At 40.5% G+C, this 17,181-nt stretch overlaps 1 protein-coding gene across 3 annotated transcripts in view; it reads left to right on the plus strand.

Annotated features, from left to right (window-relative positions):
* The window catches only part of TRIM2 (tripartite motif containing 2), a 299,587-nt gene that overhangs the window by 229,241 nt on the left and 53,165 nt on the right, over positions 1 to 17,181 (plus strand). For all 3 annotated transcript variants that reach the window (XM_069242786.1, XM_069242794.1, XM_069242776.1), the window contains exons 7-8: positions 3,484 to 3,587; positions 10,933 to 11,100. In XM_069242786.1, the coding sequence (XP_069098887.1) occupies positions 3,484 to 3,587; positions 10,933 to 11,100 (272 nt within the window). The remainder of the gene's footprint in view (positions 1 to 3,483; positions 3,588 to 10,932; positions 11,101 to 17,181) is intronic.

Raw genomic sequence — 17,181 nt, forward strand, 5'->3', positions numbered from 1 at the left:
TCCCAATCAAGCAAAGAAGAAAATCATCAATGAACCACTTATAAAATTCAAAATGTTTTTCCATTCCAATTGTGTTAGAATTTGTTCAGATTCTGTGGGACCACATCAGCCTTAATGAAGTCCCAGATATCTGCAAATAGAAATTATTTTGCCATTTGAAGTAGTCGTGATCTAATTGTTCAAACAAGATTCGTATAATACTCTTTCCATTGACCTTCTCAATCCTGTTTAGGAGGACTAGTTATTTCAAGCTTTCGAAACTCTCCTTTTCAGGAAATGAAGTGTACAGTGATTTGACATACAAGGAACATAGGATGACTTCTGTGCCTGAATTATTTTGGTGTTTCCTGTGCAATGTTATCCAAGAACACATATAATATACATGCTTGCAATAATACAAAGGGGTCTCATGGGTCCCCTCATAGACCTATTACACTGGGAATAAGTTCAGATTTCCAGATATTAAATATATACGTTGATACATTTTTGTAACATTTAATTAGAAACCTTAGGGTTTTCTTTATGGACACAACACATTTCTTTAGCAAGATAAAACTTAAGCATGCATAGTTTGGAAAAGAGGAGAAAACAAACAATAATACAAGGTAAGGGTGATAACATATTACAGCAGAAGTCTCTGGTTTCTGAAAAATGCTGTAAGATTTGATAAGTAAGGCTAACAAATTAAATAAAAATGTTATTTGCAGAAATAGCAGTATCTTCATGGAACTTCCTTCCAGTACAAGTAACTAAATTAAAGGACTTCGGGATGGACTCCATGAGATAAGCATTAGGCAGTATCCAAAGACTGCAAATAGTTTAGATTGTTAAACCAAGGGCGCATGGGCACATACCAAAAGTTTAACTTATCTATGCATAAGATGGCAAGTAGTTAGTGAGTGAGTGAGATGCACAGGAGAGACATATTTTGTTTCAAATACAAGACAAATGACTGAAAATGGGTTCTGTCTTTGTGACTCTCCTACTAAATTAAGAATTTTAATGCCTTTAAAAAGTGAAGAGTTTTGGTCAACTGGATTCTCATCAAGCTGACCTCAAAGATGTTGATTCTGTGAATAACTGTGGGCCATATGTGCACAAGCCCTTTTGCAAAACAGCCATTTGTTATGTACAAAGGCATTTAAGAAATCGCAAATTGTGATTTCTACCACGTAGAAATCACAATTTGCAACTCCCAAAATAGTAAATCGCAAATAAGGATTTCCTATTTACGATTCCTATTCTGATGTACAAATCATTTCCTAAATGGACTTGGGCATTTGGGAGATGTAATTACAACCGACTTGAAGTCGGTGGTAACCAGGGGCAATTTAAAAAAAGCATCCCAAGGTGCATTTTTTTAAATTGCAATTGCATACGCACATGCCCCTTAGGCATATGTGTGCTCTACAGGTGTACCCCTATTTTTAGGGTGCACCAAGGGGGGCCTTTTGCCTTTGCCATCCCACGTTTTGCATTTCCTAAATAGCGATTTCTTAATATGAAATCGCTATTTAGGAAATGTAACACCGGGCGTTTGACTAAAATACAATGAGATTTCTTAATACTGATTTCCTAATAGCGGTTCCTACTTTGGAGGGATCGTTATTAGGAAATCGGTATCTCTGTACATAGCATTTTGCAATTCCTAAATAGCAATTTCTGTGAAGTCACTATTTAAAAAATGCAAATTTGCATTTTTGTGTGTCTGGCCCAATATCCCTAAATGACTGCAGATTTCAAGCTAATCACCAATATGATTTGCTGTAAGGATACAGTTTGAAAGTATTTCTGTAAAAACAGTATGAATCTTACAACTCCCAAAATTATCCTGGAGATTTGCAATGAGTTTGAGCTTTTGTAGGGTGCACTGGATTGCTGCTGCTGTTCTTTCTCCTAAAGGATGTCTACCAGACATAATTCCCATAGGGATTGATTTTTACATTTCTAAAGATACCATAGCATGCAGATTTAGCACATAGGGGAGTGGTCAAAAGAGAACTGAAACAAGTGAGGAACCAGGAAAGGATACATCTTTTAATTTAATATGGAATTGGTTGCTAGACACTTTGGACTGTTTCTCTGATCTAATGCCACAATAGGTCATGTTGGAGCAGCACTCATAGATGACATGCAATCAGTATGTAATCAATATGAGATTTTCTTCACTAATGGCTGCATTTAATTATACTTTCTAAAATGGTCTCCATAAAATGGTTAGATGTCATACAAATTATAAAAGTTCAGTCTCTTTAAATATTTCATGATGATGATGATGACTGAAGGAATATGAGTCATAATTTGGATGGGCTTGTTATTTCATGGTGTTTCATTGCTGATGTTTGTATTGATTACCTAATACAAATATTGGAAAAATTCGAACAAAGACCCTGGAACATTCTCTGATACATATGGGTTATCCATAATGCATATTCAACACATTTTCTACAGATGTTTCTTCAGGTTCATACGGTATGTGTTTTCACATTATTTGACTTGTAATATATTTTACTAAGTTAAGACGCAGTCACACATAAATATGCTGATAGAATATTTATTCATCTGTTGTCATTGTTGGTGTGATCAGTGTTGTTAATATTGTGAAGGGAACATCATGGCACCAGGACAGCAAAAACACTGACACTAGAACGGAGTTTACAGTGACACTGGACCGAAGGAAGACAAGAAAACTGTGGCAAACAGGCAATTGCACGGGAAAGGGAAAGACAGATATTTATACTTTGGCATGGATGCTCCTCCATGCAGTCTGGGACAGAGAGACAGTTACACACACATCATTACAGGAAGACAAGATCCACTGATCAAACTCACTCAAGTTTGGTAAAAGGTAACAAATTGAATTGGGATAAGCATGCACACTTATTAGAAACCCATATGGAGGAACAAGGGGTACAGGCAACTGGGATATAGAAAAATGAAATAGGATTAAATGATATGCACAATTGAACAGAATCACGCAAGATCTGCATACACTCTATACTCAGAAAGATGATACATCAGAACAAGGAACTCTTGGATACAAAGCTAGGAAGCGTGCAAACAAGGGAATGGAAATAAAATGTCTTGCAAGCAAGACTAACCCTCTTTAGGATTAGATAACACTGAAAGACACATTGTTTGGGATCACCGCATGACACCTTCACAGTTTTGTGGAATGTTGCAAGATTTGACCCCTCTATCATCTGAATTAGCTGTCAACCTGACGATAACAGTGCACAGGGTCAGATAGCGCACTCACACCAAAGGTGAGACATCATGTTAGTCAATCAAGATCAAAATATCAAAGGGACCATGAACACGCAGAGACAGGGAGGACAAGATCACGGCAACATACCAATGCAATGGGCAAATCAAAATTGGAGCCCAGATTAAATCTTCTCTGGCATTTGTTTTTATCTTAATATGTGTATATTCCTCTTTTAATTCTGTTTCTCATGTCTATGGATTTGTATACATTCATAGGTACCAAAGGAAGAAATAAAGGAGAGTTTACTAACCTTCAAGGAGTCGCGGCATCGACAAATGGAAAAATATTAATAGCAGACAGTAACAACCAGTGTGTTCAGGTATGTAGCCTTTATTCAAGTAACACGTTTTCAGTGTCAAATTGAGCCTGGCCCTTAATTTATAGGAAGCTAATGGCAAATTCTAAATATAGCTATATCATCTTTCAATTGAAGTCTTCATCAAACCTCCATTTTAAGTGGGTATCTAAGGCTATTTTTATCACTTGATCTTTGCAAATCCTATTTTAATCCTTGGGTTTGTGCAGAAGAAGTAGCTTAGATGGCCTTCTCAACAATACACCAGGCCTGCTGAAGTTCCACCAGGATTCTGCAACAAAGCACACAAAAATCATTTGCACATTTGGAGCCATGACTCAGTGGTCATTTGGAACTGTTGTACAAGCACAGACACTTTTCCCTTGTTTTGATCCTGTCAGTACTTGACATGCATTGTTGATAGGCTTGTACCCCTTGTCACTTGTAACATAGATTCAGTGTAGATGGTCACAGCTTAGCCATACAACTCCACCATTTTAGAACATTTTTTCTAGAAGCAGTGCAAAAATGTCCATCATAGGTAGCTAAGCTGGGGCACTCTGTGCTCCTCTGCAGCATATTAGCCTTCAAGATAGAACCTCAGATTAAAGTGGTAGCCCTAAAGCACAATTGATTTGTATCAATTGACTGTCCTGCCTAACCCAACATCCCGGAATCCGCTTTAAAGCTGTATTTGGTCCCAGAGAGGACAAACACAACTTTAAGGTTGGCAGCGTTCTGCTTCAGATAATTACTATCAAGACCCTCTGGGAGCTCATGTATGCACCAATGACCGGCACTGGATCTTCCTCATGGTTCCATTAAGCTGCCATCCGGTTCCATTAAAGTGTGTGGGCAGTGCAGATACAGGGCTGTGGGACCTTTTCTATAGTTCACCCTCTGAATGGAGCTTGTTATTCTAGGAGAGTTCTCTTTCAATTCTCAAAAGGAAGGGGTTGCATCAAAAGAAGCATGATCATGATGAAGTACGGATCACCGCCATTTTTAAAAGCATGTTCCTCTTCCCTAGGACTAAAACAACAAAATTAAACATCTAAGGAGTTGGTCTATTGGGGGGAGGGAGGGTACAGTCGGTTAACTTTAAAATCCCATTTCAAGACTGGTCTTATTTTGAATACTAGTTACAAATGTTAATATCATGCAGTCTAAATACCTTTATGCTGCCAGTCGGTTCACCTGTTTTTTTTCGAAATAAGAGTTGTCTACCATTTATTAAACTCTGCTGTAAATCATGCACAAAACAAAAAATGTAAGCAGTGGGTGGAGGCAAACATAGCCTTTGTGAATGTCACCAGTTTTGTAGAACTGTGCCCCTGGCTTCTAAATGCTTCAAATTAAAATGAAGATGACTACAGACAGATGACCAGGTCCATACTACTAGCGTAGGGGCAAGCCTTACCTCTGAGCATCTCTAAACCATACTTGTGTTGCCTTTTTCTTACCACTGGTTAATGTCATAAGGCACTAACCGCTCTTCATCTAAGATAACCATGGGTTGTGCCACATTTTAGCATTTAAATCTTTTGCTCTATACTGCGTATCGCTGGTAGTTGAGTACTGATTTTTCTTTTTGTATCTTTATTCCTCTATTCTTTTATTTGATCTGATTAGTTGTTCATGCAATTTTTTTTCCTTTTTAATGAAATCACTTATTTTCACATTTCCAGTAATATGGTATAAATGTAATAAGTACCATTCACCCATATCAGCATCTTGGTGATAATGCACAGCTAGGGTGAAACCATGTATGCTGCAGATCAATAAGTTAAAGTAGTGTAATGGCAGTATTTTGAATGTTATAGTATCAGGATCTAAAGGTAACATCATTGGAGTAGGGGTTTTGTGCTAAAGGACGTATCAGTAATTCTGATGTATTCACAATTTGTTCCAAATTTTCTTCTATAAAAAAAAGACCTACTGTAGTCATGATGAATTATTGTACTAATGAGAATGCTCAGAGTAACAGACTCTTCGAGTGTTCTATATTTTAAATCATTGTCAGCCAGAACACATTGCTCAGTGCTGTAGTAATCTCTATGAATCAAACAAAGTGCTTTAAAGTCAGTTCTGTAATCCACTAGGAGCTAATGCAGTGATCAGTGGAATGGTAGACTATCTACCCCCGAAGCGCAACATCCAATGAGCTTCTGCATTCAGACGTAAATTAAATCCAGATAAATCCCATTTGCTCCAGTAAAACCTTTAATGACACAGAGGCACACACTAGGTTGATTTAGTTGCATGCTACGCCCTATGTAGTATGCAATTAATTCCTGCCCTCTGAATATTTGTGTTTTCAATGTTTGCTTTTGGTTATAGCCATATTATTCTACCTCCCAAGTACTTTAGTTTATTTCTAGTTTGTTTTGTTTATTATGTAGATTTACTTTATTAACTCTGCTAAAACGTTATTTGAGAGTTGATATTATGGTTGCTATATAAATGTAAGTAAATAGTTTACCTGCAATAATAAGGTACTGCTGGCTGGAGGATCCTTCTCTCTAGGGGTCGGTGGAAGTCGCAGAGTATTATTAATTACATAAAAACTCTGCAAGATTCAGCGGAGTTCCACTCACCCCTGGTCTCTGCCCAGTCGCACAACGTATTTGTCAGTCTGGCAACCACCCCTGCAGTCTATTCAGATTTTTCCACGTCGTCCCACATTTCCATTGTTCCCATCTCTGCACAGGTCACCATGTGTCTTCCCTCAGCTCCCGTATCATTCATTAACTGTTGATAATGCTATCTGGACATCTCATCTTGCTTGCAAAGTGGTCTTCTGGACCATAATCCTTAGCTACCAGTTCCATCTTCAGGCAAGCTGTAGCTTTGCTAAACTTGACTTTCCTTAGCTGAGTGACTGCTGAAGAAGCCCTGGAGCCCGTAAGCACGAACTAAAGGCACATGTGTGAATGCTACCCTTGCCCTAGTGAGTAAACTAAGAGCCATATGTACGAACACTTTTTCCCATAGACACAGAATGGGGAAAAACCTTTGCTACATCTGGCCCTAAATGTGTTTGGCTAATTGTGTTAATTGCGCATGCATGTGTTAGTGCTCAGTGACTCTGAAACAACCTGCTTTATCTGTAACACATTATTTAGCAGGAAGTAAACTGCACAGACGGCACCCTGGCATTTTCAGTATTGGTGCAGTACTTATGGTTGTGATAGTCCGTGCTGTCAGCCCTAGTTCTTTGGTAACGGCATGGTTTGCGTTTTTCACGTGTTATGTCTGCAATGCTACAAATGAGTGCGTTAAGCACCACTGGCTGTTGGATTGTCACTTTAACTGCATTTCAGATCAAGCTCCACAAACTAATGTCACACTAAAATTGTGCGCTTAGCAACAAAAAAATAAAATAAAAGGGAACACCAGGCATCCTTGTTTCACGCAGAAAGAAAACTATGCTTGCATATATTTAACTGAAAGTTTGCTGTTCATCGCTATAAATATATTACCATCATTCCCATGGGCACCAACATGTTTTTGCCCTTTGACAGCAGGCAGGATATATAAACAGTAATTATGGACATGCACCCGGATCCAATCAACCAACTGCGTTGAACTCTTGAAACAAACAAGTTATATTCCAGAGCGTGGAAATCAGAGATGTTAGCACCCATTTGTTTGAGGAAGGATACCGGTTATCATTCATATGTGTCAGCAGGAGAGTCAGCCTGTAGTGCAGAGGGATAATACCAACCTTCCACCCAGTGGCGTAGCGTGGGTTGTCAGCACCCGGGGCTAGGCAAGTAATTTGCGCCCCCTAACCCGGGGCAAGGCAAGTAATTTGCGCCCCCTAACCCGTGGATTTAGTCTCTTCCAAGATGTTGCGCCCGGTGCGGCCGGCCCCCCCTGCACCCCCCACGCTACGCCACTGCTTCCAGTTAGGCCCCTGCCTTCTATCATTGGAGCACAATGGGATTCAGCACAAAGACAGCCAGCCACTCGGGGCAGGATGAAGTAGGTGACAGGCAGTCTCCGGAGTCCAGAGCTCCAGCTTTACCTGCTGACCTCTTCTTCTGTGCAAAGGCGCGGCGCTCGGCCATGGCTGGGAAAGCAGGCACTCGCTGGCAACCTCTTACCTTCAATGTTAGTGCTGCAGCTGGAGCATAGGAAAGTGAGCGGACCCGGCTACCATAATAATGAGCACAAAAGTGCACTCCAAACAGCAATATAGGTAAGAATGTACGCAGGAAATTCTGTACTTCAACATATGGCCTCGGTGCTTAAAGACTGGTGGGTGCCGGTAAACGCCACTATGCAGTGGTTGGCAGAGCGTTTGTCAAACTCTGCGCTCCATGCGGAGCGTGGAGTGGCAAAACTTCCCGAACTCCACCAGCTGAGTGGAGTTTTTCACTCACCCCTACTTCTCTCCAGCCTTCTGTCATCCATCTTATGATTTTCTAACCCAGGCCACCAGGCTTTGGCTGCCATCTGCCACTGGGCTGGAGCACAGGCTGCCTGACCCTTACCAGCACTCACTGTGCGGCTCCCAACTGACTCTTGTCACAGCAAGTGTACCTACACCAACAGCACCATCTGCATGCCATCAGACTCCATCAGACTTGAACAATTTGGGTTGTTGTGCTCTCTGTAGTATGGTAGAGAATATGTCACCCGCATTTGGAGTTTTCACAATAATAATAGGCTTTTTCCGAAATCCAGTATTTAGTTAAGGTACATGGTCTATGCTGTTTGTCTATTTTGAGGGGAGTTTTACGGTGCAAGTGCCTTTTTAGGACTGCTAACAGCTGTTTGAGGTGATTAATCCCTCTTACTGCCCACACAGCAAGCACGTGCCCGAGATGAGGCACACAGTGAATGCCAAGGTGGGGATCCCCTGCACAAACATCCCTGCAGGCATTTATAATCTCTTTTCTTTTGCACTCTCCTGCTCTGGTCACCTGCTACCTTGCTAGGCCAGTCACTACCCAGTTAGGCCAGTGGTTTAGAACGTGTGCTGCTTTCTTGCTTTCCCACTTGCATCCACACAATTTCTACATTTTCATTTCTGTAACTTTGTTGTCCTTGCTGTCTTGGCCCTTGGATTAACATACCCATTTCACCTGTCTGTTCAGGGTTAGTCCACAACAGCTCCCTCACTGAATGTTCCCCATGATGAAAGGGAGCGGTATCCTACAGCTTCTGACTCTCTTTTCTCACTCCCCTTAGATTCAGATGCAAATATCCTTCTGCCCCCAACTGGTGCCTCTGGCCCTGCATCCCACTAGTGGAAATTTAAATGTGGTGCCCTCATCCAATTTATCTAACGTTTTTAACCATGTATATTTGTCACCTGACTTTAATCATTGAACCATTCCACATCAGAGGTATAAGACCAATCTATATTTGCAAAGTGGGGTCGCCTTTGCAGCTTTCTGTGGTTAGGATACTGGCTGGCCAGTCTCTTTAACTTTGTCAAGACTTGACCGGTGCCCTGGTGAGGCTCTGGTAGACATGGCCAGTGCCGAAGGTAACCTCTTTTAAACCGTGTAAACCTCATACGATCTGCAACAATATTACCCTGTGCTTTTGACTACGGAAGATGTAGCTCCCCACAGGAGGGAAACAGAATGTAACAAGCAAACCTCAAGGTAAACTCGAACAGAAGTAGAAATCCATTTCATTCATACTAGCTGACAAAGTGTATGAAATGTGTTGGTAGTAAAGCAGCTGAAAGGGGACAGAATACATTAATAAAGAGAGCACTCATAAACAGAAAAACAAAATAAATTAATAAAAAAAAATATGACCAGAATATACAAGGAAAGGTCACATAGGTTCGCACTCGTTGAGGATTTCAATGCTTGTACACTGTAATTGTGCCACTCATGCGCAAAATATGGGTCTTTAATCCAATAGAATGTTTTTGTACGATTTATTTCTAAGTAGATAACTGTAAATATCAAGTTTCGTGCCACAATTTATTTCAGTAAAGTACAATGGAAACATGAACGATGTAATGGTATTGTTATGAACTAAATGTGAATAAACGAGATTGTCATTAAGAAATATGTTACCATTGGCACATAGGTACAGAACTCCAGTATGAAAACGTTGGTTTTTTTATGACTTTGTCTTCAGTGATATTGGGCACAGTCATGAATTAATATTGCATAAGTATATAATTGACACAGAAAAATAACACAAGTACAGATGTGGCTGACCTTTAATAAGAAGCTCATATTATTTCTCTGGTGCTTGTTTGAACTTTACATAAATTTTCCTTAAATGAAGCTAATACAGGCCTAACTCCCAAGCTTTCAAAAAGGTCCACGCACCTACATTTAAAGCAATGAAAATTACGACTAAGGTAGCACTCAGATACACATCACACATGCTTTGAGACCAGTCTGGTTAAATCCGACTGAGCACCCTACGGACTGACTGTTTAATCATGTGACATTACACTTCTACACAGGACTGATCCAATTAGATTTACATTGTTATGCTTATTCTTCAGATTTTAACTTTCACTTCTTGAAGATGTTTATGAATTCGGCAACATTACTCAAGGACCCTACAGGCCTTGTTATGACTTTGGCAGAGTGGATTACTCCATCACAAACGTGACGGATATCCTGCCCACCGTATTACAAGTTCAATTATATCCTATGGCACTTGTAAAACGGCAGGCGGGATATCCCTCACGTTTGTGACATAGTATCCCATCCGCCAAAGTTATAATCAGGCCCTATGTCTTCCACTGAATTAAGTAGGGATTCTGATAGCACACCCTTAGTATTGAAAACGTTCCAGATGGAAGAAAGCACATTGAAGCTAGTTTTTCACTAACCTCACTCTTCATAAACCACTGTGACAAAATCCACCTTCTTCCTATCTGCGATTAGCAGGGAGTACTGATTTGTATAAGGAAGGATTTTTCTAAGGGCTCATTATGGTGACGCTAACTGGAAGACACAACTTATTATCGCAACATTACTCATGAGAATACTGTAGGATACTCTGAGTGTTGGCACACAATAAAATGAAAATTTCTTTTAGTGGCCTGATAGTAGCATAATCACAAATGAGTGAAGTGCTACATTATCTTTAATTTCCAGTTGCTACACACGTGCAGGTCAGTAGCTTGTTACTTTACCCAGCAACTGTAAACCCAATGAACTACAAGGTGACAGACGTTTTGCTAACCCTAAATATAACATTCATTTGTTTTCCTATCAAATAAGATTTAACTTTGGAAGGAGCTATGCAGCAGTTACATTTTCTACTATCACTGATTTATATTTAGCTTCTTTCTTCTTTTAAAGCAAGTTATGTAATTAAATACAAATATGGATGCACATTCAAACTGTTTGCTGAGTGAAATATTTTTATGTAGATATTTTCCAATGATGGGCAGTTCAGAAGTCGCTTTGGCATCAGAGGGAGGTCCCCAGGGCAGCTGCAGCGTCCAACAGGAGTGGCCGTGCACCCAAGCGGCGACATCATCATTGCGGATTATGACAACAAGTGGGTCAGCATTTTCTCATCAGATGGAAAGTTTAAGGTAAGGGTACACACGTTGCTCTCTGTAAGCCTAGGTTTGCACACTAGATTTAATTAATAACTAGACACATAAGTATATGACCCACAAAGTGATCCAGTTCAGTCTTTAAAACCAAGGAGTTTTGAAGCTGCAAGCTCACCCCTTTACTGAATGTTGTCTATTCATTTCTGAGTTCTGAATGACGTCTTCTACTGAGGGACCAATGCACTGAAGATCCATGTTGGTCTGATGGTTATATAATGTTGAATGTTAGCTGTTTGTTATTAGATTCTCTATGAATGCCAGTCTTACAATGTTAACGTGTTCCTAGTGATGGAAAATGTATACAGTGGATGCAGGAGACTGGGGTAGTTACAAGGTAGCTGTGACTTAGGGTGATGAGGCAAAAGACTGGGGACCTAAATTAAGAGAAAATGCAGTGCAGTGGAAATTTACAAGTGTTGCACCAGTAAAATGCAACAGAAGCCCACAGAAGTTAATAGAGGGAACCTGAGATAGCATACACCTTATGTCACTTGGCTTACTGTAGGTATCAATATCATGTCCAGATTTGTAGATTAAAGTAACTGCAAAGTTTTGAGAGCCATTATTTAGGATTTTCACAACTTTCTTAAAGTGATATTTATTTTAAAGTACTATCAGACATTGAGCATACTAGTTTGGGAATAGATGCACTCTCATATTTGTGAAATCAGACTGCAGGTCTTACCTTATGGTTTACAGCTGAAGTTATACCACATTTAAGCATGGCTTCCATTGCTGTGAGTAGGTTTCAGGCACTAGAATCACCTCATCAGCTTCTGAAGTAAACAAACCACTAAAGCTGAATTTCTTGGTTCCAGATGTACAAAATCCTTTTGCATTTCTTAACGATTCGAATCGATATTTCGGAATGTTAAGAAATGCAAAACTGCCTTTTCTTATGTACAAAGGCCTTTAAGAAATCAGAAATTGCGATTTATGCATTGTAGAAATCACAATTTGCGATTCCCAGAATAGAAAACCGCATATAGGGATTTCCTATTTGTGATTCCTATTCTTATGTACAAAGCATTACCTAAATGGGACTTGGGCATTTAGGAGATGCAATTACCACTGACTTGAAGTAGGTGGTAACCAGGTGCAATTAAAAAAAGCACCCCAGCATGCTTTTTTAAATTGCAGTAGAGCACACACATGCCCCTTAGGCAAAGGTGTGCTGTACAGGTGCACCCATATTTTTGGGGATGCACCAAGGTGGGGGGGGGCTTTTGCCCTTTGCCAACCCTAACAAAGGGCTAAACAGCGATTTCTTAATGAGAAATCGCCATTTAAGAAATGCAAAACCGTCCCATTGACTAAAATGCAATGGGATTTCTTAATACCAATTTCCTAATATCGATTTCTTCTTTGTAGGTATCGCTATTAAGAAATAGGTATCTCTGAACATAGCATTTTGCATTTCTTAAATAGCAAATTTTATGAAGCCGCTATTTAAGAAATGCACAATTGCATTTTGGTACATATGGCCCCTAGTCTTCATCAAGTTCTGTGATGGACCCAACGATGAGTTGCACCAAGGCAGCTAACCTACCAGAGAGTCTCTGGGGAAATATAAGCTAAACCCCAACTAAAAAATAATTTCTGCCCCAGAGGTGGCTTGGTAGCAGATTACAAATGTTCCAGATTGATCGGAAAAGCTGTATGGCACCCCACATTCACAATGTATACCCTTACGAAAGATCGGATTTTCCTGACATCCAATACAATAGCCCTTTTTTTGAGCCTCCATGACAACATTTAAGTGCTTAGACATGAGCCTTTTACAGGATTTACCACATCTGATAAGGAGCTTACTTAGCTCCAACCCCTCTGTCTTTAAGAACTGTGCCACGTTAAATTAAAGTCCTTTGGGCTTGAGGTGGATACCAGCTACTTTCCAAGTCTAAATGTGGAAACTGATTTCATGCACTTAGCATCAGCATGTGGAGAAGTGTGGCACAATGGTTAGAGCGACAGACCCTGATACAGAGATCTGGCCCGGGACCAGGGTTCAATTCCCTTGGACCAGGTAATTCTCGCCTCAGTGCCTAATCTAAATAATAGGTCCTACTCTGGGCAATAGCTTGCTTAACCTCCACAATGGCCCTTACAGCGCTTGGATGCCTGGCTTCACCCTGGGGCTGTCCAGGAGTGGGTGCCTCACAGGGAAAAGCCAGGAGGGGTTCCACAGCAGTATGTGTACAGTGCCTTGAGACCCTAACAGGTGAGTAGTGTGCTATACAAGTGTGAAGTTTACAGCATGCCTATTATCACTAAATTATTGGATCACTGTCTTCTCAACTTTGTTGGACGTGATAATATGCAAAATTGACCCGCTACTATTAACCATATTGGGTTAGGTGAAAACTGTCCTGTCCTTGTTCCAGCGATTTACAGCACTGGCTTTAATGCTGGAGAAGAAAGATGGCCTTGTGCTGAGAATAGTACTTATCACTATAAAAATAATCTTGAAAGTTTGTAATTTATTCAATCAGTTTTGATTAAAGGGTAAGCATCAATGTGGAGCCAAAGCACCTAGATTTTACTACCTACAATATCCATTATTGGGCAAATCACAGAGGCATATAACAGTTACAAAAAAGAAAAACAAATATGAACAATGATTATTAAGCTGGTTCTTCAAGGTGCATAAGAGGACAAAAGAATATCTCTAAATGCAAAACAATTAGATTACAACAGCTAAAGATTAAGGGCCTCATTATGGCCCTGGCAGCCGGCGGTACACTGGCGGTAACACCGCCAACTGGATGGCGGCGTACCAACAGTGTATTATGACCATGGCGCATTAGCCACGGCCATACCGCCGGACCTTCCACTTGACCACCAGGCTTCCGCCAGGCGGTCATAATCCCCAGAGCAGCGGTGCAAGCAGCGCTGCCCTGGGGATTATGAGTCCCCAACCGCCAGCCTGTCCATGGCGGTAAACACAGCCATGGAAAGGCTGGCAGTGAGGGGAACTCGGGTGCCCCCTGGGGGCCCTGCACTGATCATGCACTTGGCATGGGCAGTGTAGGGCCCCCCAGGCACAGCCCCATCCCGCATTTCACTGCCCAAATTTCGGGCAGTGAAATGCACGATGGGTGCTGCTGCACCCGCTGCACATCAACATTGCCGCCGGCTCTATTATGGGCTGGCTGCAATGTTGCTGTTTCCGTCCGCAGGCCCAGTGGAAAAGTCATAATAGAGAGCCACAAATACCACCAGCACTGGTGGTATAGTGGCGCCCGCGGCTTCGGCGGTCTGTTTGTAAGACCACCGAAGTCGTAATGAGGGCCTATATGTCTGCAAACAGGCATGGATTATATAAGTCTGAAGGCAACATGTAGAACTTAATATATATTATTGCAATGTGAGCATTCTCGCTGGATAAAATATACTTTTGAGGAAGCTAAGCAAAACAAGACTTTGATGCTGGCATGACTCAACCAGTTTCCAGCAATGGGGGTGAATGAAAGATGGCTGAGAATTGCTACAGAAAGGAGAAGAAGCTGAGTATGTAAAGCTGACGGAGACACCACTACACATATTATATTTCAGTGCAAAGGACCAGCAGTGCCGCGCAATAAATACCTGAGGACCAGGGGCGGCTCCTCTGTTAGGGCGGAGGAGCATCACTCCACCCCTCCCCTTACCCCCAGCAGCAGAAGCTGCAAAACTTTCAGAACAAGGGGATTTTTATTATCCCCCTCATTGTGAAAGGGGTGGGGCGAGGAGATGTGATGGGGAGTGCTGAACACTCACCCTCACTGCACATGTATGTTTGGCCAGCTGTCTCTGGCTGGCCAAACACACACGCGTGGTAGGCTCCCTCCAGCCCGGCAACACAGCTGCCGGCTGGAGAGAGCCTGCACAGGCTCCCAGTCTGCTGCGTCAGGACTGCCCGCAGGGCAGGGTGGGAGCCTGTACCTGCGTGCAGCCAGTAGGGAAGAGGATCGCCAAAAAGCTAAGTGTCTTTTTTTTGTTTCATTTAATATTAATAATTTTTAGGTCAGACCCCCCCCCATAGCGTTCTGCATCCGACCGCTCCTTTTGGGCGAGGCGAGCCACAACTGTTGAGGACACATTTCTTTGATTATGATAAAATGAACGAAAATGAAATAATGTTTTTATGAATATTAAAAAATGTTGTGCATGTGTAATAAATGTGAAGTTTTCAAATTACTTTTACAGTCTGGTAAATTAATTGTTTGATTAAAAGAATATGGTTTGTATTAAACTGAAATTAACCAATTCGTAAACCACACTAAGGCACTGCATTTGAAAAGCTGTTTACAGAATGTGAAATTGTCAGTTGGAGAGGATTACTGGTGTCGTCAGGATGTTCTAGTCCCATGATGCTATGTTAGGGAAAGCTTGATTTTTTGCTATTTTTTTTTTTTTGCTCAAGGGGCATTAATTTCTTGGTGTTTCAGTACCCGTAACAGCAGTCTATTTTTTTGCTCTGATTTTCTTACGTTTTATAGTTATTTATACTGAATGGATTTGGTGTGGAACTTTTTGGGCGCTAAAGATGAATTTCTATGAAATCCTAGCACCCTTTCTATTAGAGCTAAGGTGTGGGTAGTAGGGAGGAATATATTGTTTCTGTAAACTTCTCTTTTAATTAAAGTACAGACTGAGATATGATTGGTGCGTCAGTAAATGTGTGGTTTCATTGGAGGCCTAGAGAAAAGCAGCTTAATTTTTTATAAGGTGAAATAGTTGGTAGTTGGCAGCATTCACAGCTTAGGTAACATGAGTAGACCAACTGAGCAAATTATTTAGGATAAACATTGGGCATTTGGCTTGGACTGCAATGACTCTCAAAGCTCATTTTGACAAAAAAGTATATATTTTCTGATGAATTGTCAGTTATCAGAAATATAATCTTTAAAGGAGTCAAAGTCAAGCACTGCCTGGGAATCCATCTTTCTGGCATTGAACCAATTACCCCCAAAGAAAAATGAGTACAGAGAACGAAATACAGGCTAACATCAAAATAAACTAATCATAATCTCCTCTATATCTGCGTTAATTGGCTTAAAAATTTTCTGAAGTCTCAGGATACACAGTAAATAAGGACAAATCTGAAGTTAAACTTTATAAATAATGTAGGGAATAAAGATATCCTTGGTGACTCAGGCCTCTTGGTTGTATTAAATATTTAAAGTATAACAAAGAATTGTTACTTAAAAAGAATAATGAGCTCCTAGAAAGGGTACAGTCCCTAAAATTGATGATTATTCCCCTTCATCAGTTACCTAATTAGTATGCTCACAATGACCCTTACAGAAGACTTCCTATCAGTATCTTCAACAAGGCAAGAAACCAAGAATATCACTGAAAAAACATAGACTGTTTAAGGAAAATAGTGATATAGGAATCCCTAACTTTAGGAACTACCAAACGGCATATTTATTTAAACAAGGCATTAGCTGGTTTCTTGAAGATGCAGACTATATACCTCTCTGGGTAGATATAAAAAAATCTATCCTGAACAACAAACCTATCTGTGCGTACCTAAACAATGCACAGTTGCCACATCCTACACGCCAAATACATTATCCATACATTAATGCCAAGAGGGTTATCCCTAGAGTAGACTATCTCTCAACAGTAAAGATTTGTAATTCTAATTTGTCATCCACTTGGCTCAATCCCAAAATCAAAGTTGATTTTACTATGGCCCGAATGGCCCAACAAAGGGATAAACCTGATCAAAGGTATCTTTGATGGCAAGCTTCTACCCCCTTCTCTATCCTACTATCTCGTTCCAGGTTAGACAACATGGACCTTTATACATTTTTCAGATTAATAGTACAGATATCGAAATACCCAACACTGAAAAATAATCCCTCACTCCTGAATCTTACTAAAAACCTACACAAAATAGGACATAGTGTATCCAAATTGTACAAGTTACTTCTACATAAATCCCACAGAGCTAAAATTCGTAATGAGCAGAAGTGGGAAACAGAACCATATAAAAGTAACATAATGTTTAACTGGGATCGTATTTACGGATCCACCTTTTCAAATAAGATATCACCATTGCTATCT

The sequence above is a fragment of the Pleurodeles waltl genome, chromosome 1_2, assembly GCF_031143425.1.
Source record: "Pleurodeles waltl isolate 20211129_DDA chromosome 1_2, aPleWal1.hap1.20221129, whole genome shotgun sequence".
Lineage (NCBI taxonomy): Eukaryota > Metazoa > Chordata > Amphibia > Caudata > Salamandridae > Pleurodeles > Pleurodeles waltl.